This window comes from Zingiber officinale, chromosome 3A (genome assembly GCF_018446385.1).
Source record: "Zingiber officinale cultivar Zhangliang chromosome 3A, Zo_v1.1, whole genome shotgun sequence".
Lineage (NCBI taxonomy): Eukaryota > Viridiplantae > Streptophyta > Magnoliopsida > Zingiberales > Zingiberaceae > Zingiber > Zingiber officinale.
Window position 1 is genome coordinate 146311206 of NC_055990.1, and position 24836 is coordinate 146336041.

General features: G+C 38.8%; 3 protein-coding genes across 7 annotated transcripts; 2 read left to right on the forward strand and 1 right to left on the reverse strand.

The window, feature by feature from the left end:
* The first annotated feature begins 3893 nt into the window (after positions 1-3893).
* Positions 3894-5170, forward strand: LOC122050751 (protein IQ-DOMAIN 19-like). Its single transcript, XM_042611633.1, has 2 exons — positions 3894-4384; positions 4457-5170. The coding sequence occupies exons 1-2, from the start codon at positions 3980-3982 to the stop codon at positions 5078-5080; spliced, it is 1029 nt and encodes a 342-aa protein (XP_042467567.1). The 5' UTR covers positions 3894-3979; the 3' UTR covers positions 5081-5170.
* Positions 5171-5375: 205 nt separating this feature from the next.
* Positions 5376-24706, reverse strand: LOC122052684 (histone H2A variant 1). Of its 5 annotated transcripts, none has more exons than XM_042614350.1 (3): positions 24618-24706; positions 7396-7520; positions 5376-5948 (listed from the first exon to the last, which is right to left on the reverse strand). In XM_042614350.1, the coding sequence occupies exons 2-3, from the start codon at positions 7507-7509 to the stop codon at positions 5652-5654; spliced, it is 411 nt and encodes a 136-aa protein (XP_042470284.1). In that variant the 5' UTR covers positions 7510-7520; positions 24618-24706; the 3' UTR covers positions 5376-5651. The 5 variants fall into 5 exon arrangements, with proteins under 5 accessions (XP_042470284.1, XP_042470285.1, XP_042470282.1 ...); XM_042614351.1 differs by lacking the exon at positions 24618-24706 and adding an exon at positions 7812-7888 and having other exon boundaries at positions 7396-7526; XM_042614348.1 differs by lacking the exon at positions 24618-24706 and adding an exon at positions 7739-7875 and having other exon boundaries at positions 7396-7526.
* Positions 8502-13606, forward strand: LOC122052686 (proline-rich receptor-like protein kinase PERK13). The gene is made up of 8 exons (XM_042614353.1): positions 8502-9378; positions 9461-9847; positions 12231-12317; positions 12383-12453; positions 12579-12655; positions 12743-12890; positions 12971-13132; positions 13252-13606. Exons 1-8 carry the CDS (start codon positions 8520-8522, stop codon positions 13471-13473), a joined length of 2013 nt encoding a protein of 670 aa, XP_042470287.1. The 5' UTR covers positions 8502-8519; the 3' UTR covers positions 13474-13606.
* Positions 24707-24836: the final 130 nt, after the last annotated feature.

Here is a 24836-nt window from a genome sequence, read left to right on the forward strand (position 1 = left end):
AAATCTAGTACATTTTCTATCCAATTAAGTATTATTTAAAGAAAATCTAGTATATTTTCTATCCAATTGAGTATCATTTAAAGAAAATCTAGTATATTTTCCATCCCATTGAGGGGAAAAAAGAATCATGCTCAATTTGATAGAAAATATACTAAAATGAGTATAATTCCTCTTAAAGTCGATACTTTATACTAGAATAAGAGTATATTTTATATTAAAATTGTTCTTCATATTTTTTAGGTATAAATAGTTTAAAAATGAGTATAATTCTTATTAAATTCAACACTTTAAATTAGAATCGAGTATATTTTCTATTAAATTGAGTAAAACTTTTTTCCTACTTAATATAATTCCTCCTAAATTCAGCACCATTTAAAGAAAATTTAATATATTTTCCATCCAATTGAGTATCATTTAAAGAAAAACTAGTATATTTTACATCCAATTGAGGTGGAAAAAGAATCATCCTCAATTTGATAGAAAATATATTAGATTCTAGTTTAATGTACTGGATTTAAGAAGAATTGTACTCATTTTTAGATTTTTTATACTTAAAATATCAAGAGCAATTAGGTAAGTATATTTGACTAGGGAGTGGAAATAAAGATTTATTCTAATAGAGACTGTATGCAAAATTATGTTTGTCAATGGAGAATGCATGAAAAATTTTCCTTTAATTATCATTCTAACACAATAACACTTAATAACATTTATAATTTTATATCAAAGAATGAAAGAGTATAAATTTTTTACTAACACAATAACAATAATATCATTCAACTTAAAGAATATTTATTTGATTCATAAGATAACTCGATTTAAAGATCAACAAAATAACTGACGTAGCGATTTTGCAAACTTGACTTAACACCTCACAATAGGCCGGAGGCTTTCTTTTCTAATTTAGTAGCTAGCCTTTAAACCATATATATTGACAATCAAATTCTATAGCGACCCACGATACAATTTGAATGGCACCATGTGATTGCCAACTAATCCCTAAATGAACTTGCCCTATTTAGGACTGAACTGGTGCGTATGTACTTCCATTAATTCGGCGAAGCAAGCGTCGTTAGGGCAAGGAAAGGACCGGGGCTCCTGATGACATTCATAAGGACCGCGCAATCTGGTGAAAATCTAATTAAAGTTGCCTCTTTCAACCTCCAAATGTGGCTCACTAGACAACTATCTATCTATCCATCTATATATATGCAACAATCTATATATATATAATTTTATTTTATTTTCTGAAGAACTTAACGCAAATCATGCATGCAAAATATACCTTTGCCATGAATGACGTCCACGGTGAATTCAGGTAATGAGATCGATAGGCTTTTTATCCTGCCAAAATGAACAGAAGAATGGCTCTCAATACTCACATTTATGATTTATATATGATTGACCGCATTGAAGATCTTGCAATAAGTTATTAAGATCAAGTTGAAGGCCTTGATCACATTTAAGATCAAGTTGATTGATCACACTGCACCAACTAAGCTGAAAGCCTAGCTAAATACATTATCGCGCGATGTGGACAGATCGAATTGGTCCCATCCAGATCGCATTATGTGCTGGTCCGGTTACCCGGAAGAGCGGATGAACAAGAGATAGATAGCTAAGTGGAAAAAGACTCATAGTGGAGATGGAGAAAAAAAAACACAGGCGAGTTCAATATTCATATTCATAGAAGAAAGAAAGGGAAAACTAGCTACTTCCAATGGTAAACTTGTCAGCGTATGATCTGATGGTCATAAATTTAAATCATAAAAATAAACTCTTACAATGTATATATAATGAAACTACGTACAATTAACCTTATATGATTTAATCTTTTCTTAGGACCCTCATTATTAAAAAAAAAAAAAAAAGAAATCAGATGATTTCTTTCAGAACAATGTTAAAAAAAAGTTCAAGGATAGACACATAAATTCATGAGGCCCATAAAAAATATCCTTATGCTTTTCATTGAGATTTTTCTTTAAGTATATTATTTTTCTTTCATGAATACGTCTAATTGATATAAATATTTGTTATAAAACCTGAAAAAAGAATTGATAAAAAAAACATCTTTTTATCCATTTAATATTAAATTATAATTCAAATTGAGAAATGCATATTTCAAGAATTTATGATAACCACCATTCTAACTTTTATTAAACTGATAATTGCCGGTTTTGACCATTTATTCAAGTGTAATTGTCGAATATCGTATCCTATAATTGAACTAGATGGAACTTACAATCTAATTTTTTTTGGGGTGGAATTAATGATTGATCTTGTGTGAAATCAATAGAGATGGAGTGTTGAATATGTGATTATATTGTTGACTAAATAAAGACTCTTTGTTATCTAAAAATAATTATGAATCACTATTTCTATATATTGAAAGGAACGTTAGTAATTGGGTCACGATAGGAGTTTCCGACGTAAGTCCTCTTCCGCTCAAGTTAATGATAGATAGAAGATGATGAACACAATAAATAGGTGTAAAATTAAAAAGTAGGGAAGTTTGAAGGGCACTTTAATACCTTGGAGCACAGTATAACAAAAGGCGTTCAATGGATTTACATAGTATGATTTGAAATTAACTGAGATAAAAAAATATGGAACTGTTACATTAGCGGTCCTTCTAGAGCCGGTCCTATAGATATGAAGAAAGGTAAATATAAATACACAACTGAAAGTGCATGGCTGAGACGCTAACACTAGATAATGACATCCCGAGAATCGAACCATGGACCTCTTGGCCACGAAACCATGTGCCCCCAGTTGTGCTACGCCTTGGGGACAAACGTTAACTGAGATAAAGATAAGCCTTATAGTGAATTTTCGATCGTTAAGGTTAGTTGCTGAATAAATAACTATGAATATTGATGCAGCGAAAGGAGGAGGTTCACTTGGCACGGGGTCAACTACCAGGGTGGAGGTCAAAGTCATAATGGTCAACATCCCAGTGTCAAAGGGTCAAATGGAAGATAAATATAACGGCTGGTCGGGACAAATAGGGCTCGATCGGCAGGAGATATGCCTGAGCGGGCAATCCTTCTGACTCGAGAGAATATCATAGACAGACACTCAAGTCATATTATCAAGATGTCGAGGGAGACCGATAGTTTGTCCGAACGGAGGAAGACAGATTACTACACAGACAGCGCACGGAAGAGCAACTAAAGTTGACAGAGCGGAGGACTCTTGGCCGAGTGGCTGATCCACTCGGCCAAACAGCGGGACATGACTGTGAACCGAGTGGAGTCCTGGTCGAGCGGTTGATCCACTCGACCAAGCAACAAGACTGTGGTCCTCGTGACATCCTTTCATAGGACATAGTGGAGAGCGTGACCACGAACATGTTGGAGAACGTGGCCACGAACACATTAGAGATCGTATCCACGTCTCGAGAAGCGTGTACGTCGTCCACCAAGACTCTATATAAAAGGGAATCCATCACCGGCGGAGATACGCGTGATTTACGATTTGCGCATAATTCTACTATTTCACTTCTTTTCCACATTCCGATGACTGACTTGAGTGTCGGAGGGTCAACACTGGGGACTCCTTCTCTGACTCAGTACTGACATCATTTATTTTGTAAAATAAAATAGAATCCACATCCGATGACCAAAATCATTATATCTCAATTTTCCACTCGCCCGCTTTTAAATAGCATCAAATACTTTCAAATTTACTCAATTAGTGATTGAAAGGAAAATATCGTCCGCCTCCGAGATTAGTCAGGTATATAAGAACCTGCGATACTAAACTAATTGAAAAAAAAAATGAAGATCACTTTAATATTTTTAAATACCAAAAGCCATTTTGAAAAAATGAGGTAAAATATTTAATTAAACTCGACGTCTTTTTCTGTTTTGCCTCCTGAGTCAGTTTAAAACGGAATTAATGGATACCTTTGTCTCATCGAGCTTCTTCCACCGTGCCGACGGCCGCGCGCTGTTGTCTCCTCGTAACCGGAGCCAGAATGGGCAAGGCGAGCAAGTGGCTGAGGAGCCTCTTGACGGGCAAGACCGCGCCCGACGACAAGAAGGAGAAGGCCGAAGCCTCCCCGCCGCCGTCGCCATTGCCATCGCCATCGCCGACACAGTTGCCGGCTGCCAAGGAGAAGAAGCGGTGGAGATTCCGGAGGCCCACGGTAGCCAGGAGGAGCATAATAAGAACGCTGGGTGATGACCAGCCTCCGGAGGCTGAGTCTGCGCAGATAAGGCAGGCCATGGCAGTCTTGGCGGCCACGGCTGCCGCAGCGGAGGCTGCTTTTGCGGCGGCGCAGGCGGCCGCCGCGGTCGTGAGACTCACCGCCGGTTCCAGCCACCAAAAGACCGTGGAATTCGCGGCCACCAGGATTCAATCTGCCTTTCGGGGATACCTGGTTCTGCTCTGCTCTTCCTTTCTTCTATCTGTTTCGTGTTCAATCATAAAATTCTCTGCCTGTTCTCCCCAGGCAAGGAAAGCTCTATGTGCATTGAGAGGCTTGGTGAAGCTGCAAGCTCTAGTGCGAGGCCAGTTGATCCGCAAGCAAACCGCCGCCGCCACCGCCAATCGTCGATGCATGCAGCTCAAAACCTTCCCCTGGAGATCATCGCCACAGCGCCCAAGATCTCGACATTCACACGCAAGCCCAATCCATGCTTTAGACAGAAACGCCGAGGACATCAAGATCGTAGAGATGGATCTCGGGACACAGAGCTCATCAGGATACTGTGGCCATGCTGCTACGCCTTCAAAGGTCGATCAGTCCCCAGAGTTCTCGCCTTGCGGTAGGGCTCACGGCAGTCCACATTACTTGTCCTCTATCTCGGTGCCTGATGCAACTCCTCCTTATGACTGCCGCTGCTTTCCAAGTTACATGGCCGACACTGAATCTTCAAGAGCAAAGGCCAGATCTCAGAGTGCGCCACGGCAGCGAACAGATGCAATTGCGCGACAGACGAGCAGGCGGAGACCTCCTGCAAGCGTGACCAATTACGGCATATCACCGGTGGCCGATGAAAATTTTCATGAAATCGGATCGGTCACTTTTGGGATCGCTCATGGTAGAGTCTCATATGCTCGCAAGCATGACTAGCTAAGAGTAAATGCCAAAGTGATAAATCCTGAGGATTTATTCAGTATTAGTAGTATTTGCACCTGTCTGAACAAATCCTACCGAACCAACTCAGGCTAAATAAAAACTTTTAAATACCTATCAACTTAAGAAGTTTGGACGGTCTAGTGGTTAACATATGAAATACTACGACCATAAAGTTTGAAATTCAAATCTCAACATAACTCAAGTAAATATCTTCTTTATGCGTCAATCATTAGTCTAAAGACTAGTAATCATCCATGATTTACCTTCTCCATATTAACTTTGAGACAGATTGACAAGGACCAACGTAATCACCTTTTACTACCATATTGGAATCTTATAACATGATTATAAGAATGCAAGTTTGATGATAACATACATATCGTAGCTACAGTCCATAAACACAAGGTGAAATTTCAAACATCCAGCAGATCTAATAGAGGATGAACACTTACACTACTCTTTGTCCAAACTGCCTAATAAAAGTTCACAATAAGAGCTACAAATCACTGATCTAGTGGTATAAACATTACATGCCTAGCGATACCAACCAATGGAAACGACACCATCACTCCTTGGAGGACTTGTTGATGAGGGATTTGTGGATGTGTGGGATGACTCCGCCACCGGCAATGGTGCCCTTGATGAGGGTGTCTAGCTCCTCATCCCCTCGAATGGCAAGCTGAAGATGGCGCGGAGTGATTCGCTTCACCTTGAGATCCTTGCTCGCATTCCCTGCAAGCTCCAACACTTCTGCTGTCAAGTACTCCAGTATTGCAGCTGAGTACACGGCTGCAGTGGCTCCGACGCGGCCATTCGCTTGAATCCTGGACTTCAGCAGCCGGTGAATTCGGCCAACTGGAAACTGCAGACATCATGTGGTTATCCAATAAATCTTAAGCATTTTTTCTCAAAAATAAATGGATATAAGTGAATTTGACCATTCTGAATTTTAGGTTATTGACTATCAAGTAGCCATCAGACAACAACATTAATAAAAGACGTGAAAATGCAAGTAACACTGCATGTATTGACAGACTTTAGTTCAAAGCTAAAGAGTTAGTACCCCCAAAAGGATCAGGATGTAAATTGCATTCACAAAACCGTTGCTAAAGTTTCAGGAACATTCTTTAAGAGCTCATAATCCCCATAAAAACAAAAGCATTTTAAAGTTTGCCTCTACCCCTGCTTGCATCGTTGATCTTAATCAATTTGCTCTTGCTAACCTATCTGATCGTGTTTCATTGTCTATTGGGATTACAACTAATTCAAGAATTAGAGATGATATATTCCTGAAAATTTTCTTTGGTAATTTTTTGCTTTTTATTGACACTTAGATATAATTTCATGCATGAACCCTTACCTATCTCTCACTATATACAGATAAATTCTGGGAATCTTCTGTTTAAATTGATTCATTGAAGAAAATTGTCTATCAGTGAAACATTTTAGTGACCAACAAGGGATTCTTACCAATCAATCTCAACTATTCTCTTTATTTTTCGACTAGTATTGATCTGACTAAATTCATTTAATAATTTTATTTCAAAGCATTCCCCTTCAAGTATATAGACAGATTTTACATCTTATATGGAGTAACAAAACTTTCATATCTTGAGATCATTTGAAGAACAAGCAGTAAGATAAACTGAACTATGAATCCTCCAGCAATAGTGTATAAATATACATCCATGATGATTGAAAAGAGTGTTCACTGAAAGCAATTTGATCTAAACCTCTCGGTTTTTTTCGCATGACTACTTGAGGCTGCCTACATTTTGTTACAACCATCGATAACTAGCAGGTAATTGGGCACAACTAGATCAGTCTTTGTTGAAGTAGAAGCTTTGATTCTGACTTATTGAGAAATTTCTACACAAATTCGAGACCTAATATGCCTGCAAATATCGACAATATAATCTACAATATTTGTTGATAAAGCAGGAAATTACAAACGACTGTCAGTTCATGTTTGATACTGAAAAACATAGAGTTTCCTCTCTGATCCTTTGGAGGGAAGAAGCATATTTGAAAAACTAACCACAAAATGTATAGGTAAATAGCCACAAAATGTTTCTCCATAGTTCATGTATATTATCGCACAATTTATTTCACGACAAATTACTACCATTCTAGCTGTCAATCAAAGTTCTAACCAAATCAAACTAGATAACTTGAAACTAACAAATGCTTTCTTGCAGATAAAAGGGCATTGTAGAATGAGGACAACAACACATCCCATTCATCCAATTTCAGAGAACAGGAGAATTTCACGATGAGAAAAGGAACAAAGGGAGATTAACCAGTATTACCTGCAACCCAGCGCGCGCAGACCGGGAGACTGGCTTCTTCTTGTCTTTATCCTTGTCCTTGTTCGCCGCCGTCGTCTTCGCCGCAAGGAGCCCCTTCCCTCCCTTACCCGCCATTTCTCAACTCCCTAAACCTGAAAATCAAAGATTTAGAACCCCAAAAGACACAGAATACCAAAAACAACACGCCAATCCACCGTGTACAGACTCCCGAACGACAAACGATCACCAGAAACACAACTAAATCAGGAGAAATCAAAAAACCCCGCAAAAAACCAAAATCGTTGCGCCAAAACAGAAGTGAAAGAGCAAGACAGCGAGATCGACACATGACCCGACGGAAAACCTTAAGATCCGAGAAAAGCGAAGCCGTAGTAAAGGAAAAGCTACTCTTTCTCTTCTTCTCCTGCCTACGATACCTCGAGAGCGAGCCCGACTCTGACTGAGAGGGGAAACGGATAAATGAAAAGCCGAGGGGGTAAAAGATAAAAAGGCCACGTGGTGGCGGTTGCTTTCAGGAGAACCAATAGGAGTTCACGAGGAAATTAAGTTCCATAATTGCCCTCATCTTTTGTTCGCCATTTACGCCACGAGAAGTCACAGATGGAGAAGAGAATAGGGTTATTATTGTACATTCATTAAACAATGGGAAATGCTTCATTTGATTTCATTTTGTGGGCTGGCTAATCCTTCAACAGCGGGCCTCATTTTAAACATAGATCCGGCCCATATTGAACCATACATAACCTCTAGAAGGAGAATCGCGACCATAAAAAGGAGAATCTAAAACAGGAAACTTCCAGTTGGATTTCCTTTTTTCACGGCTTTATTTTAGGTATCTATTTTCCCGCCCTAAACCGCGGTGAACCCATAAATTTTAGAAGAAGAAAGATTCGCCACTTCTCTCGAACTCAATCTTCAATCACAAGTCTCAATTATCTGTCTTTTAATTTTTATATCCCGCATAAGATTTCAGAGTTTCTTCTTCTTCTACTTCTCAAATTCGCTTTTCTCTATCGCAAGCTTTTCTTTGATATCATAATTTTAGTAAATTATTTTTTTGGTAATTTTTAAACTATTAGGGGGTTAAATTAAAGTTGCATGGGGAGAAACCTTGATCAAAGTAAATGACAGATTCCGCTCCGTCTCCAGCAACTTCCGACAATGATACAACGCCGACGACGACGACCACATCGCCTCCTCCGACCTCTTCTGATGCGGTTCCATCGCCTCCGGAGGAGGAGCCGGTGAATCCCAGTTCCCCTCCGCCGGCGTCGCCTTCGGACTCTCCATCGCCGCCTGCGACCACAGCTGTCCAAGCTCCGCCTCCTGCCACCCAGCCTCCTCCAGCACAGCCAACGGCGACGCCGACGAATTCCAGCCTAAACGCTCCCACTCATCCGTCAAACACCGTCGCCTCGCCTCCGCCCCCCGACGGAAATATCCCCTTAAACCCGCAGTCGACTAATCAACCGACGACGACCCCTCCTCCTCCTCCTCCTCCTCATCCCCTGCCTCTGCCAGATGAGAAATCGTCGGCCAACGCGTTTCCGCCTCCGACGACATTGCCTCCGCCGTCTCCTCCTGCGGCTCCGAAGAGCCCCCCGACGACACCTCGGCCGTCGACGGCGACGGCGAATGCTACTCCAATTCCTAGTCCTCCGACCGGCATTTCTCCTCCGGCGAACGCGATGCCCACGCCTCCGACCCCGCCTGGCACTCCTCTGCCTCCTCCCTCGACGGTTACTGGCCAACAGAGAACCAGCACCGACAGTGTGAGCTATCACTCATCGAGAAGCGCTGCCCCTGAGACGGTCGATTCATCGAGGCGCACCGAAACCGACGTTTTCGTCGTCGGAATCACCGTGGCCGGAGTGCTCGCGGTCCTCGCCTTAGTGTTCGTGGCTTTGAGGCGGAAGAAGAGAAGGCGGCCGGGAACTGGAGGGCGATACAGGCAAACCCCCAACGCCGAAACTTCTCCCGGCGGTCAGTTTAATTTCTCGACTGCAATGCTTAATTATTGGCCAGTTCTGAAACCGCGATCGAACTCACCCCATTTCTATTCTAGACATGATTCAGAGTTCCCACAGAGGGCCGGCGAACTCGTACGGGATCTACGTCGCAGACTCAATCGACGCCGGCGGATCCAAAGCCTGCTTCGGATACGAGGAGCTGACGCGGATAACGAACGGGTTTGCCCAGGAGAACCTGATCGGGCAGGGAGGGTTCGGGTCGGTGTACAAGGGGGCGTTAGTGGACGGGCGGCAGGTGGCGGTGAAACAGCTGAAAGACGGGAGCGGGCAGGGGGAAAGGGAGTTCCGGGCAGAGGTCGAGATCATCAGCAGAGTGCATCACCGCCACCTGGTGTCGCTGGTCGGTTACTGCGTCGCGGAGCATCACCGCCTGCTGGTGTACGAGTTTGTGTCGAACGACACTCTGGACCATCATCTACACGGTAAATACGTCAGATTCCTCGAATTTTTTTTTTTAATATGAAATTTGAAATATGAAATATATATTTGAAAATATTTTTTTAAAAAAAATAAATTGATAAAAATCAAAATAACATCTACTGGCATAGATTCAATAGGAGAGATGACGTGTTAGGTGAGTAATTGGTTGTACTATGACGGTAAATGAGCTGAGTTAAATTTAGGTCGGCTCGAGTTCAAGCAAATTAAAGAGACATAGCTCGAGTTCAAGTGAGTTTTTGAATTTGAACTTGAGCTCGGCTCGGTCATTTAATCATGAGCTCGAGTTAGGCTCGAAAACAATGAATTTAAATATAAAAATAAGTGTGCACAAACTAAGGTTCAAACCTTCAACCTCTAATAACCTTATGAAACAACTCTAGCTACAAATACTTCCTTAACATATTACTTAATTTTAAAGTAATAATTGTTTTAAATATTAAAATACTAAATTAGTCGAGCTCGAATAGGCTCGACGAGCCTTCGAGCCAGTATTAAATGGGTTCGAGGTCGGCTCGAATATTAAACGAGCTAGCTCGAGCTCGGTCAACTTCGAGCTCGAGTTGAGCTTTGACCGAGCCGCTCGTGAGCGGCTTGACTCATTTACACCCCTAGACAGTACTGTTGACTACGTGAAGACTTTGAATTAGAGAAAAAGCAATTTCTTCTTCTTTTCTGCATACACCAAAGAGAGCAAACAGGATGTCGGTACCAAAAATCAGGGAAGGAGTCTATGACGTAAGCTCTCCGACACTCAAATCAACATTTTGGTCAAGCGGAAACAAGAACAGTAGATAAGTGTGGATAGCTGAGCGTAATTGGGAAGCCTAATTGAGAGTAACTTAATGTGATTTCACATACCTCACAAATAGAGAAAATCCCTCCTTTATATACCATCTCTAAGAATCTCCTCAATCATGAGGTGATAGAGAATGTAGGGTGTCAGAAGTTTTCTAGTAAGAAAATATGTATAACCTAGGAGTCGTATAGTTACCATTCGAGGAATCTTCTGTTACTCATGTACACTCCTTTTGTAACTTACGTCATTAATGAGACGGTTAAAGAAATGTGTTGTCATAAGTTGTCGGCTGATAGGAAGTGTAATCATCTTCGAAGAAAGTTCTAGTGAATGCTCATATTACAATAGAGGAATATTGTCTAACAAAATAGTTGTTATTCTGACATGTTGTTGTGATTTTTTATCATGTTGTTTGCTGAGTCTATCTCGACCGGATCTTTAAATCGGCCGACTGTATAGCCGTCCTTTCCTTAAGCCGCTTGGTTATGCACTAGGTGATGTTGGAGAGCTGCTCTAGAAGTAATATGAAGTTAAGTCTCCTAGGTCTAATCAGTTCTTACCAATCGGCCATATACCGGGATACTTGCCTCTGAGAAATAGGGAACTAAGTCTTGAGAGATTCGATCGATACTTCAAGTCGATCGCCTAGATGATCGAAGACTTACCTTTGAAGTGAGACTAAGATCTAGAAGTCCAGCCAAGTTTATAAGGAGAGTTAATTTACACTTAGAGCATCCACATCAGTTACCTTATCCAAAGTTTTTACCTTAAATTTTGGATAGGGTAGCTAAAAAACCTTTGCATCAGCTATCCTATCCATTCTCTAAATTTAGGAAATGGATTTCATTCCCTATACATCATAGATGAGAGAGAATAAATAGGAAAGCTGATATATGGTGTAGTGAAAAGTGGATATCCAAATTTAATAAAATAACTCTTTTATCTTAAATTATGTATTTTGGATAGAAAAGTTAATGTTGATGCTCTTATCCTCTGTATGTATAAGGGACAAGCATACTACACTATATAATTCTGATCGGAATTATTACTGATCGATTATATGAAGGAGGACTATTATGTGAGGAAACCTATAGGGTCAACTGGTAGTGTGACGATCAGTTATATGCTGAAAGACTTTTATTGAGAGTGGGAAGCTGGATCCTCTTACGCCGGTTGGACATATGACCGACCGACTCTTTGGTAGGTTAAGCATCCTTTGAACTTGGTTGACTATCGAATGGTTGAAGATACAATAGATATCTTAATATAGGAATGGAATACTAGGTCCCCTAGGTCCGACTAGCTCATAGACCGTTCATCCTTCTACTAAAGGTCTTAGCACCGAGCGAGAAGTAAAGTACTATAGAGAATGACATGCTGGTTGTCACCTCCCTATGAATTTAACTATCACGTCATCTTGATTTTAACTATCATGTCGTATCCGAGTTCACCCATAGCATCCAGTATCAACCGTTTTTTTTATCAGGAAGTACTTTTTTTTTTTAAAAAAAACATCAAAATATATTTCTTATTTTAAAGATATTTTTTTGGGACCTTTATGATGGTAGGGAAGGATATTCCTGTGTTGGATTGGTCCAAGAGAATGAAAATTGCTATAGGCTCTGCTCGTGGATTATCATATTTGCACGAAGATTGTAAGTATTTTTTTTCTTTTAAATGTAAATTATAAATTATAAATTATTTATTTATTTATTTTTAGGTCATCCTCGAATTATTCACAGGGATATCAAGTCCGCTAATATACTTTTGGATGAATCCTTTGAAGCACAGGCAATTTGTTCTATCACTTGAAATATTAAATTTAATATTTTAATCTGTTTAACATTGATAACTAATTAATTATTCATATTTCTAGATATTAATTTTCTTTAATAAGATTATTTGCTTATGTACAGGTTGCAGATTTTGGGCTAGCAAAGCTAGCAAATGACACCAATACTCATGTGTCGACTAGGGTTATGGGAACATTTGGGTGATCTCCTAATTTACTTATATTCAATGACTTATTTGCTTATTTTCCTAATTGCAAGTTCGAATTATAATTATTTATCGGTTGAAGATACTTAGCGCCCGAATATGCATCGAGCGGGAAATTAACGGATAGAAGCGATGTGTACTCATTTGGAGTGGTGCTTCTGGAACTCATAACCGGGCGAAAGCCCGTGGATATATCGTTACCTCTAGGGGACGAGAGTTTAGTCGAATGGGTACGTAAATTATCCACTTCAACCCTCTAAATTCTATTTAGATGAGTAAAATGTACAAGTTATTTTTTTGACATATAAAGGCTCGGCCCCGTTTGATTCACGCTTTAGAGAGCGGTGAGCTTGAGACGCTAGTAGATCCAAAGCTCGGGAACAACTTTTCGAAAAGCGATATGCTATGCATGATCGAAGCCGCGGCTGCTTGTGTTCGCCACTCGGCTCCCAAGCGCCCGCGCATGGTTCAGGTATACGAATATATTCATACTGTTTTACTATTTTAGAAACATACTGATTTAAATTTTGAGTAAATTAATTATATATTTAAAAAATAAAAATAATAAAAATAAAAATAAATTGTTTTCAGGTGCTGAGAGCACTGGACAGTGATGGGAACATGGCTGATCTCTCCAATGGAGTGAAGTTTGGGCAGAGCATTGTGTATGATTCCGCACAATATCAATCTGCGGACATCCAAAGGATGAGGAAGATGGCATTTGAGAGTGATAGTTTCAGCATCGATTGTGATAATAATTCTTCCTCGGAGCATTTGAATCCAAACAGGAGCTCGAATTACAGCAGCAGTTAATTGTTCATCAACGTTAATCGTTAGATTAGCAGAGGAAGCTGGACCTGTTATATTATCATTAATCATTTGATTTCTGTACAGAAAGGTATATTGGATGAGTCTATGTGTATATGACTTCGTGAGGAATTATGCGGGCGGGAAAACAAAGAATACTCTGGATTGTTTTAACATTAAAAGATGAAATTTCAATTTGCCCCCTGTAATTAACTAAATTTCGCATTTCATTTTTTTTTCCCTCTTCTCGATTTCTTTAATTCCAACGCGAGCAGAGCGGAGTAGATCGTCGAAATGAGGGCAACGGAGCGGCTGCTCCAGGAGGTGGCGAATAGGGTGGAGCGGCAGCCGCGAAAGCTGAAGGCGTTCGTCTCCGTAGTCTTCGGCCGTGAATGTCGTTTCCTTCGTCGTCTACGACCGGTAACCTGTTCGTCGGCTCTGACGCCGTGATCGAGGAATCTCCGCCCTGATCTACAAGCTCGTTGAAGCGAGGAACAGCGCAGGCACACTACTTTTTTACCTTTCTGTTTTATTCTATTGGTCTATTCAGCCTTATTTTCGCGTTGTTTTGATCTCGTCTCGATTCGATCGATCGGCCTTCATTTCTTCGAAGTAGATTCAAGAGATTTTGCGGTTGTCCGCTTTAATTGTTATGTTAATGGTGGTTTGGATATCTATTTTCCTCGCTCCTGATCTACAAGCTCATCAAGGAGAGGACCTGATCAGGTACCCTGATCTATCTATTGATCTATTTACCTTTTTTTTTCCCTCTCTCTCTTTCGCCATTTTGGTTTGCTTTGTTGAGATTGTTGGGTTCAGAGCGCAGCTGAAGATATATATTGATCATGGATCTTTTCATGATACATATAGTATTACATAAAAGTAACATAAAAATATATCTCGAATCCTCAATAGACTTGAATGATATTACAGACAGATAAGAGTCTCACGTGTGACTCCTCTAGCAATATCCATGCACACTAGATCACGATCTTGATACGATTCGTTAGGTGTTAGCATCTTGAATTGACAAAATCTTGAAAGCACTACTGATCTCTTCTGGTGGAAGGTCCACGAAGAAGAAGTTGACGATGGAGAAATCGAGAGAAGGAATTCCACTCTTGCATCTTTCCGAGGATGATTATTTATAACCTCCAAGAAATACGAAGAGTTAAGGTCTCAATTAATTCATCATTTATGATCTTCATTAATTAGGAAGATGAAGAGTTATAGACTCCATAAATTCTTCATTTATAATATTCATTATGATAACTCTTCAAATTTTTCATTAATTATCATTATGATAACTCTTCGAATTCTCTATTAATCATCATGATTATGACTATTCGAATTCTCTTTTTTTTTTTATCAAATAAATTCATATTTGATCTGGATCTCTACTAGCTTCCGTTACCATTGTTCATGTCTAAGTGCTATGCGTGCGACCCTCTAGGTTTTATACACGAAGACAGTGTAGCATACACAGACTAAGCTAACCGTCTAGTAACAGTTTTTAGCCACCCAAAGTGATAAAATTAATATCAATCATAAACTGTAAATCACCGTGAACCGATTACTGTGTAATTCAATCTCTTCATCTAAGTTTACATCCCAATTAATTCGATACATTATGCATCATTACAAAATTAATTGTTTTACTTGATTTCCAAGATATAATAGACTCCTCTTGAATGATAAATCCTTCCTCCCATGACCATGGATTTTGAGTCACTAATATCTCTATCAAGCGGTCAGGATATTAACTCCTAATCCAAGAGAGCGGTTAATCGTCTATTGACTCAATACTATTCTCTCTACGCTTTGTCATACACCAAACTACTGTATTAATCACAATCTGATTAAAGACTGCTTTTAACGGCGTCAAAGCACATAATTCCACACATAGAATAAATGAAGGTCTCAAGTCAAAAGATCAGTTACATTCGTTCATAAGAGAAATAACCAATGATGCTTAATATGTGGTCTCCTCTTGAGCGGGTCGTGTCCAGTGTACCTCTAAACTCAAGGCACCCCCAAGTACAACTTGGATATCCATCTCTCGGTCTATCTCAATCTAGTCATACTTAGCGTTGATCTAGATATTCATGTCCCCTCTAGATATCTATCCGATCAAGGACGATTTTCAGATTAATATACCCATTAATCTGTGGGACTTTATCATTAATTATATTCCTACAAAAAAGTAAATAATTAATGATAAATACTTGCCTTTATTAAATAATTATCCATAAAATACATAAGGAGTGTCTTAGCACATAAGTGCACACACTAACAATCTCCCACTTGCATTATTACCAAAACTACGGACTCTCAATCCTAGGCTCACATGGGTCTCATGTTTCTGTAGAGGTAAGACCTTTATGAGTGGGGCTGTGATATTCTCGCTAATATCTACTCTGCTAACCAACTCATCACCCTTCTGAACAATCTCTCTAAGGAGGTGATACTTTCTTAGTACATGCTTGGATCGTTGGTGAGACTTTGGCTCCTTTGCTTGTGTTATGGCCGCATTATTGTCACAATATAGTACAACTGGATCAACAATGCTAGAAACCACTTCAAGCTCTGCTATGAATGTTCTTGATCCACATAGCTTCCTTTGCTGCCTCTAAAGCTGCTATGTACTCGGACTCAGCTGTTGAATCTGCAACTGTGTCCTGCTTGGAACTCCTCCAGCAAACAGCTGTACCATTCAGACAAAACGCATATCCTTACTGCGATTTCATATCATCCAGATCTGTCTGAAAACTTGCGTCAGTATATCCTCTGACGACTAATTCCTCGTCTCCTCCAAAAACTAAGAACATATTCATTATTTTTCTAAGATATTTGAGAACAGTCTTTATCGCAGTCCAATGATCCTCTCCAGGATCTGACTGATATCTACTCATCATGTTTAATGCATACGAGACATCTGTCGAGTGCATATCATAGCATACATTATGGATCCTATAGCTGAAGCATAAGGTATCTTGTCCATTCTACTTCTTTTCTCTTGTGTTTCTAGACACATAGCCTTGGAAAGATGCACACCATGTGACACTGGTAAATATCCTCTCTTGGAGTCATGCATACTGAATCTATTCAGCATTTTACCAATGTATACACCTTGACTCAACCCTAGTAACTTGCTTTGTCTATCTCAATATATTCTAATACCTAAGATATAAGTTGCATCTCCAAGATCTTTCATTGAGAAATACTCTCCCAACCAAGTCTCGGTAGATTCTAGGCTAGGGATGTCATTGCCTATAAGAAGTATATTATCAACATACAACACTAGGAACGTAATCTTGCTCCCACTAACCTTCTTGTAAATGCAAGGTTCTTCTGTATTTTTGGCAAAAGAAACATCTTTAATGGCTTCGTCAAATCACAGATTTTAACTCCGAGATGCTTGCTTTAGTCCATAAATGGACTTCTTGAGCCTACATAATTTATTGACATTCTCAGATTTTATAAAATTGAGAGGTTGTACCATATATATTTCCTTCTGTAACCTTCCATTTAGGAAAATAGTTTTAACATCCATTTGCCAAATCTCGTAGCCCTTGTAAGCTGTTATAGCTAGCAAAATTCTAAAGGACTTAAGCATTGCAACGGGCGAAAATGTTTCATCATAGTCAATTCCTTGACGTTGATTGAAACCCTTTGCCACAAGCTTAGCTTTATAGGTACTTATGTTCTCATCTATGCCAATCTTTTTCTTGAAAATCCATTTGCACCCTATGAGTTTTACCTCAATTGGCACATCAACCAACTCCCAAACTTGGTTGGTGTACATGGAGTTCATTCAGATTTCATGGTTTCCAGCCATTTCTCAGAATCATTTGAAGCAACTGCTTCCTCGTAAGTTGACGGTTCATCATCTTCGATGAGTAACACTTCCTCATCTTGGGTTACAAAGCCAACCATATCTGCTTGATTCTTGGTGTATTCTTGTGGACTTACGTTAATCTCGCGTTTCTTGAGCAGTCTCGGACGAAGGAGACACTTGTACTTGTGGCATTGCCTCATTATCCAACTATTCATCTTCCAACCTGTTTGTAGAGTCTATAATTTCTTTAAAACTTACTTTACTCCCACTACTTTCTTTAGAAATAAATTATTTTTCCAAGAAAGTAGCATATCGAGCAACAATAACTTTGTGCTCACTTGGGAGATAAAAATAATATCTCATTGTAGCTTTGGGATAACCTACAAACGTACATTTTATGGATCTTGCTGCAAGCTTATTAGAATTTTCATTCTTTACATAAGTATCATAGCCTCATATCTTAAGATAAGACAAATTTGGTTTCTTTCCAAACCATAATTCATAAGGAGTCTTATCTACATTCTTGGTTGGAACTCGGTTAAGTGTGTGTGCTGTTGTTTCTAAGACATAACCCCAAAATGACATTGGAAGACTTGCATGACTCATCATTGATCTAACCATATCCATGAGTGTGCGATTTCTCCTTTTTGAAATATCATTCCACTCCGGCGTTCTAGGAGGTGTAAGTTGGGAAATTATCTCACATTCTTTTAGATAATCAATAACTCTTGGCTTAGATACTCACCATCTCGATTACTCTGAAGGGTCTTAATCTTCCGCCACGTTGATTTTCTACCTCTTTCTTAAACTCCTTAAACTTGTCTAGAGTTTCAGACTTATGTCTCATTAAGTAGACATATCCATATCAACTTAAATCATCAGTAAAAGTTACGAAGTAGGTATACGCTCCTCTAGCATGAACTTGCAATGACCCACAAACATCACTATGTAAGAGTTCTAGTAGTTCCTTTGCCCGTTCACCTATCTTGGTGAATGACTTCTTGGTCATTTTGCCTTGTAAACATGCTTCACATGTATCTATGGGCTCTAATTCAAAAGAGTCCAAATATCCATTACTGAGTAATCTAGCGATGTGTTTCTGGGTTATATGACCAAGTGTACAGTAAGAGATATGTTAAGTTTGAGTCATGTAATTTCTGTTTCTTACTTTTAATATAATAGATCGGTTCATCTAAGTTAAGAATATAAAGACCATTATTTAATGAATCATTCCCATAGAATATATTATTCAAATAAAAGGAACATAACTTATCCTTGAATTGAAATACAAATCTCTTGATGTCTAAATTTGACACCGAAATGATATTCTTTGAAAAACTAGGAATAAAATAACAGTTTTTTAAATTCAAAACAAGTCCACTAGGCAAATTTATTGAATAGGTTCCTACAGCTAATGCAACAACTCTCGCACCATTAGTTATTCGTAGGTCCATTTCGCCCATGGACAACCGTCTGCAGTCACTTAGATCCTGCATGTTCGCACAAATGTGAGAACTACTTCCAAAATCTATGACCCATGATAAAGAAACAGAAAGATTGCACTCTATCATAAAGATACATGAAGCAGCCGCTCCATTGGCATTCTTCTTCATGAAAATATAGTAATTTTTCTTCCAGCGACCTTTCTTGCCACAATGGAAGCACATGACCTCCTTCTCATCAGATTGGGGTACATGCATCCCTTTCTTAAGCTTCTTCTGAGTTTGATATCTAGGATTCTTCACTGCATTATCCTTGAGATTAAACTTCTCGGTGCTAGGGCGCTTGTTGGTCTTTCTGACCATTATTGCATGCAGTGAAGGATTTACCTTCATATCCTTCTCAGCAGTTTTCAACATTACCATCAGATCAGTCAAACTCTTGTCCATGTTGTTCATGTTGAAATTCAACACGAACTAGGAAAATGATGGAGATAGTGATGACAAGATTAGGTCAACAGTCATGTCCTGGTCCAACTTGGAACATAAGCTCTCGACCTCTCTATGTACCCGATCATCTTGAGTACATGAGACCCAACTTAGTTGTCTTCCTCTAGCATGATATGAAATAGTGCTCGAGATGTTTCATACCTCTCTACTCTCGTACTATCTTGGAAGAGGTCACACAAGTGCTGATCAATCTCCCTAGCACTCATGTTCTTATGATGTCTTTGCAACTCGGGAGACATAGAAGACAACATGATGCATTGCACATCCAGTGCATCTTCCATATACTGAGAATAATATGACTGATCTTCGTTTGAAGCATTGGGTGTAGGCTCTTTCAGTGGTTCATTTTCGAGTACGTAAATTTTTCTCTCGTGTTTTAAGACGATTTTCAGTTTCCTATACCAATCCAGGTAGTTGGAACCGAGGAGGATATTCTCTTTCTCGAGAATGCTTCGCAGTGATAAGGTACTTGTGTTTGTCATCTAAAATTTAAAGCAGAGTTTTAGTATTTGTGGAATATATTTAATAAAGGTCTTTTATAACTCCTATTATTTTATTCAAGTCCAACAACCCTCACTGTTACAATCGGGAATTGGTTGGTAACAATTCCTAATAGGACCGAAATCCTAAATCATATAGAATGCACACAATTGAGCTGTACCTACATACTATATTCATCAAGTAGGCCTTAACTTGCCAATCACAAATCTATGTGACTTTCGGTATGTTCTTGTTGAGCCTTATATTCTCAACACTTGCCCTTCAAATCAGTTAACCTTAGCTGAGCTAAACAAGTCAACGAATTTGTGTTAAGTCTACCCATTAATAATTATGATAAATTACAGATGTTTTGACATAAGTTCATAGCTGAGCTGTACCGACTTATGTAAAAACTCTAACTATCATCATAGTTATTAGTGGAGGTCTTTTAACAGATTTTGACTTTAATATATTTAAGGGATTTTTATAATTATTAAAATGTCTCACCATAATTAGCTTCTTGTGTATTTGCACAATCTAATTATGAGATTTATCTACATTAATCCTCTTAGTCTTTTAAGACAAATAGGTCTCGGAGATTTTAACATGTTAACCTACTTATGCCATAAGGAATTTATATCTAAATTACAACATGTATTACTTTATAGGTTTTAGACAAAATTCATTTCTATCATGAAATGTTACGACATATAACTTGAAATAAAGAAATTAAGATTTCTTTGAAATCTCTCGAAACACTGATTCCTCAAATAAATTTTGAAGAATCGACTTTGTACTATATGATCCAACCACGAATTGACTCTGATACCACTATTGAGATCAGAGCGCAGCGGAAGACATATAATGATCATGGATCTTTTCATGGTACATATAGTATTACACAAAAGTATTATAAAAACATACCTCGAGTCTTCGATAGGGTTGAATGATATTACAGATAGATAAGACAGATAAGAGTCCCATGTGTGACTCCTCTAGCGGTATCCACGCGCACTAGATCACGAACTTGATACGATCCTTTAGGTGCTAGCCTCTTGGATCGACAAAGTCTAGGAAGCACTACCGATCTCTTCCGGTGGAAGGTCCACGAAGAAGAAGTTGACGAGGGAGAAATCGAGAGAAGGAATTCCACTCTTGCATCTTTCCGAGGATGGCTATTTATAGCCTCCAAGAAATACGAAGAGTTAAGGTCTCAATTAATTCATCATTTATGATCTTCATTAATTAGGAAGATGAAGAGTTATAGACTCCATAAATTCTTCATTTACAACCTTCATTATGATAACTATTCAAATTCTTTATTAATTATCATTATGATGACTCTTTGAATTCTCCATTAATCATCATGATTATGACTATTCGAATTCTTTTTTTTTTTTTATCAAATAAATCCATATTTGATCTGGATCTCTACTAGCTTTCGTTACCATTGTTTATGTTTACGTGCTATGCGTGTGACCCTCTAGGTTTTATACACGAAGGCAGTGTAAATCCATCCACAGACTAAGGTAATCGTCCAATAATAGTTTTTAGTCATCCAAAGCGATAAAATTAATATCAGTCATAAACTGTAAACCACCATGAACCGATTACTGTATAATTCAATCTCTTCATCTAAGTCTACATCCCAATTAATTTGATACATTATGCATCATTACCAAATTAATTATTTTACTTGATTTCCAAGATATAATAGACTTCTTTTGAATGATAATTCATTCCTCCCTTGGCCATGGATTTTGAGTCACTAATATCTCTATCAAACGGTCAGGATATTAACTCCTAATCCAAGAGAGCGATTAATCGTCTATTGACTCAACACTATTCTCTCTACGCTTTGCCATACACCCAACTTATCGTATTAATCACAATCCGATTAAAGACTGCTTTTAACGGCGTCAAAAGCACATAACTCCACGCATAGAATAAATGAATGTCTCAAGTCAAAAGATCAGTTACACTCGTTTATAAGAAGAATAACCAACGATGCTTAAAATGGTATGATCCTCTTGAGCGGGTCGTGTCCAGTGTACCTCTAAACTCAAAGCACCCCTAAGTATAACTTGGATATCCATCCCTCGGTCTATCTCGACCTAGTCATACTCAGTGTTGATCTAGATATCCATGTCTCCTCTAGATATCTATCTGATCAAGGACGATTTTCAGATTAATATACCCATTAATCGATAGGACTTTATCATTAATTATATTTCTTAAAAAAAATAAATAATTAATGATAAATATTTATCTTTATTAAATAATTATCCATAAAATATATAAAAAATATCTTGACACATAACTACACACTAACAGATCTCGTCTTGATTGGATCAATCGGTCTTCATGTCTCGAAGTAAATTCAAGAATTTTTACGGTTGTCTGTTTTATTCGTTCTGCTAATAGTGATTTGGATATCCGTGTCCCTCTCGAGCTTTATTTTTAACCATACATCTCACTTTTACCTTGATTCATAGTTCCATTCTGCATCATAGAAGAACATATAGCCACTATTTTTTTTTCTTACTTCGCCATGTAACAAGATTATTACCAACTAATGCTCAATGATGAATGATCGAACGAAGATTGCTTATAGACTTTGACATAATCAACGTAAAAAATATTATTCTGCCTTAGAATTATATAATCGAGAGAAAAGAATATCTCCCTTAGGAGTCTAGGACAATGCCAGGGTATAACATTCTTAGCATCAAAAGCGTCTTGGGATGCTAACAAACTCACTAATTTGACAGTATTAATGGATCGATCTCACCAAGCCATCCTCTTAAAATAGTTGCACCAAACGCTTCAAGCAAATGTTATAGCTCATTGTTTCAATTTAATATGGTATTATTAATGAGTTGATCCCACTTGATGATCCATCTAAAACTGTATAATTTACCCTTAACAACTTGTTAATAACAAAATAAATTTAAAATATTCTCATACCTATCCGGAGCTGAATGGAAGTAGCAATTTAGATTATCGGTTCATGTCTTGAATATTGCATAAACATTATTATAAATTATCATTTTGCGTGATGGTAATAATTAATTGTCCTGGTTGAGAATATGCTATAAGTTCTTGAGCCTATGATGTTAATAGCTCATCATCTGGTTCGAGAAAAGCAACATAGACGAGCTAAGACCATCAATCCTATTATGCCACGCATAATAATTATGTGGCCACTAATAGGATGAGCCCACCAAGCCACCCACTAAGATACTTACACTCATCTGGTTCGAGTAAAGCAACATAGACGAGCTATAAAGACCATCAATCTCAATGAAGTTAGTATTTGCAAATGTGTTGAACCCACTAAACCACATCCAAAAATTGTGTTAGATTTTGTGCGAAGGTAATAATGGCTCATCGGTTGGGAGAAATCTTGTATTACTAATGGGTTGGCCGCCGTCCACTCACTAAAATTGTGGTATCCTTAAAGGTGATTGATCATCATTCAGGATCAATCAATGTAGTATTATTAATAGGTTGACAGTACCATGCCATTCATTTACTACTAACAGGTTGCATGGCACACTTAATTGAAGGGATGAATGCCTTACTAATCAGTTAAACCCACTAAAACTGACCGATTAGTATTACGGTAATAATAACTGATCATTTTGGCTCCTAACAGTTCACTGGTGTTATTACCTGAAAAGGCTAATCTAGCATGTCCATCTAACGTGTCAAACTAAAAAGACCATCTAAGAGGGCCCTAAATATTGTTTCATCAAGATGAAACCCATTAACCGAATAATGTTGAACAATGATCCTAACTTGTCGATAACCATTCTCATAGCTCAGCAGACCAGTAAGACAGCTCACCAGAGAGTACTGCCCATCGCAGCCTACCAATAGCCAGTGCCTGCCTATCAGCAGACCTGTATTCGCCATCACAGTCCACAGAGGCCATCAATGTCAGTACCAACCCAATCGATCTCATTAAATTACTCAGGCGATAGAGTTCATTAACGGACTAATAGTTTATTACCGGTCTCCATAGCCCGATGGAGAGATCATCCCCCTTGTTAGGCTTTGATCCTGACTTATTGAAGGGTCATCATGCTAATATACAGAAATTTCTACAAATTCGAGACCTAATATGCCTGCAAATATCAACAATATAATCTACAATATTTGTTGATAAAGCAGGAAATTACAAACGACTGTCAGTTCATGTTTGATACTGAAAGACATAGAGTTTCCTCTCTGATCCTTTGGAGGGAAGAAGCATATTTGAAAAACTAACCACAAAATGTATAGGTAAATAGCCACAAAATGTTTCTCCATAGTTCATGTATATTATCGCACAATTAATTTCACGACAAATTACTACCATTCTAGCTGTCAATCAAAGTTCTAACCAAATCAAACTAGATAACTTGAAACTAACAAATGCTTTCTTGCAGATAAAAGGGCATTGTAGAATGAGCACAACAACACATCCGATTCATCCAAGTTCAGAGAACAGGAGAATTTCACGATGAGAAAAGGAACAAAGGGAGATTAACCAGTATTACCTGCAACCCAGCGCGCGCAGACCGGGAGACTGGCTTCTTCTTGTCTTTATCCTTGTCCTTGTTCGCCGCCGTCGTCTTCGCCGCAAGGAGCCCCTTCCCTCCCTTACCCGCCATTTCTCAACTCCCTAAACCCGAAAATCAAAGATTTAGAACCCCAAAAGACACAGAATACCAAAAACAACACGCCAATCCACCGTGCACAGACTCCTGAACGACAAACGATCACCAGAAACACAAATCAGGATAAATAAAAAAACCCCGCAAAAAACCAAAATCGTTGCGCCAAAACCGAAGTGAAAGAGCAAGACAGCGAGATCGACACATGACCCGACGGAAAACCTTAAGATCCGAGAAAAGCGAAGCCGGAGTAAAGGAAAAGCTACTCTTTCTCTTCTTCTGCTTCCTACGATACCTCGAGAGCGAGCCCGACTCTGACTGAGAGGGGAAACGAATAAATGAAAAGCCGAGGGGGCAAAAGATAAAAAAGGGTGGCGGTTGCTTTCAGGACGACCAATAGGAGTTCACGAGGAAATTAAGTTCCATAATTGCCCTCATCTT

Coding starts and splice junctions, on each gene's coding strand:
- LOC122052684 (XM_042614350.1), bottom strand. CDS start 7,509: ATGGCGGGTAAGGGAGGGAAGGGGCTCCTTGCGGCGAAGACGACGGCG. Junction 5,949..7,395: donor CTGCGCGCGCTGGGTTGCAG/GTAATACTGGTT, acceptor TGATGTCTGCAG/TTTCCAGTTGGCCGAATTCA.
- LOC122050751 (XM_042611633.1), top strand. CDS start 3,980: ATGGGCAAGGCGAGCAAGTGGCTGAGGAGCCTCTTGACGGGCAAGACC. Junction 4,385..4,456: donor CTGCCTTTCGGGGATACCTG/GTTCTGCTCTGC, acceptor TGTTCTCCCCAG/GCAAGGAAAGCTCTATGTGC.
- LOC122052686 (XM_042614353.1), top strand. CDS start 8,520: ATGACAGATTCCGCTCCGTCTCCAGCAACTTCCGACAATGATACAACG. Junction 9,379..9,460: donor CGCCGAAACTTCTCCCGGCG/GTCAGTTTAATT, acceptor TTTCTATTCTAG/ACATGATTCAGAGTTCCCAC. Junction 12,318..12,382: donor ATCATATTTGCACGAAGATT/GTAAGTATTTTT, acceptor ATTTATTTTTAG/GTCATCCTCGAATTATTCAC.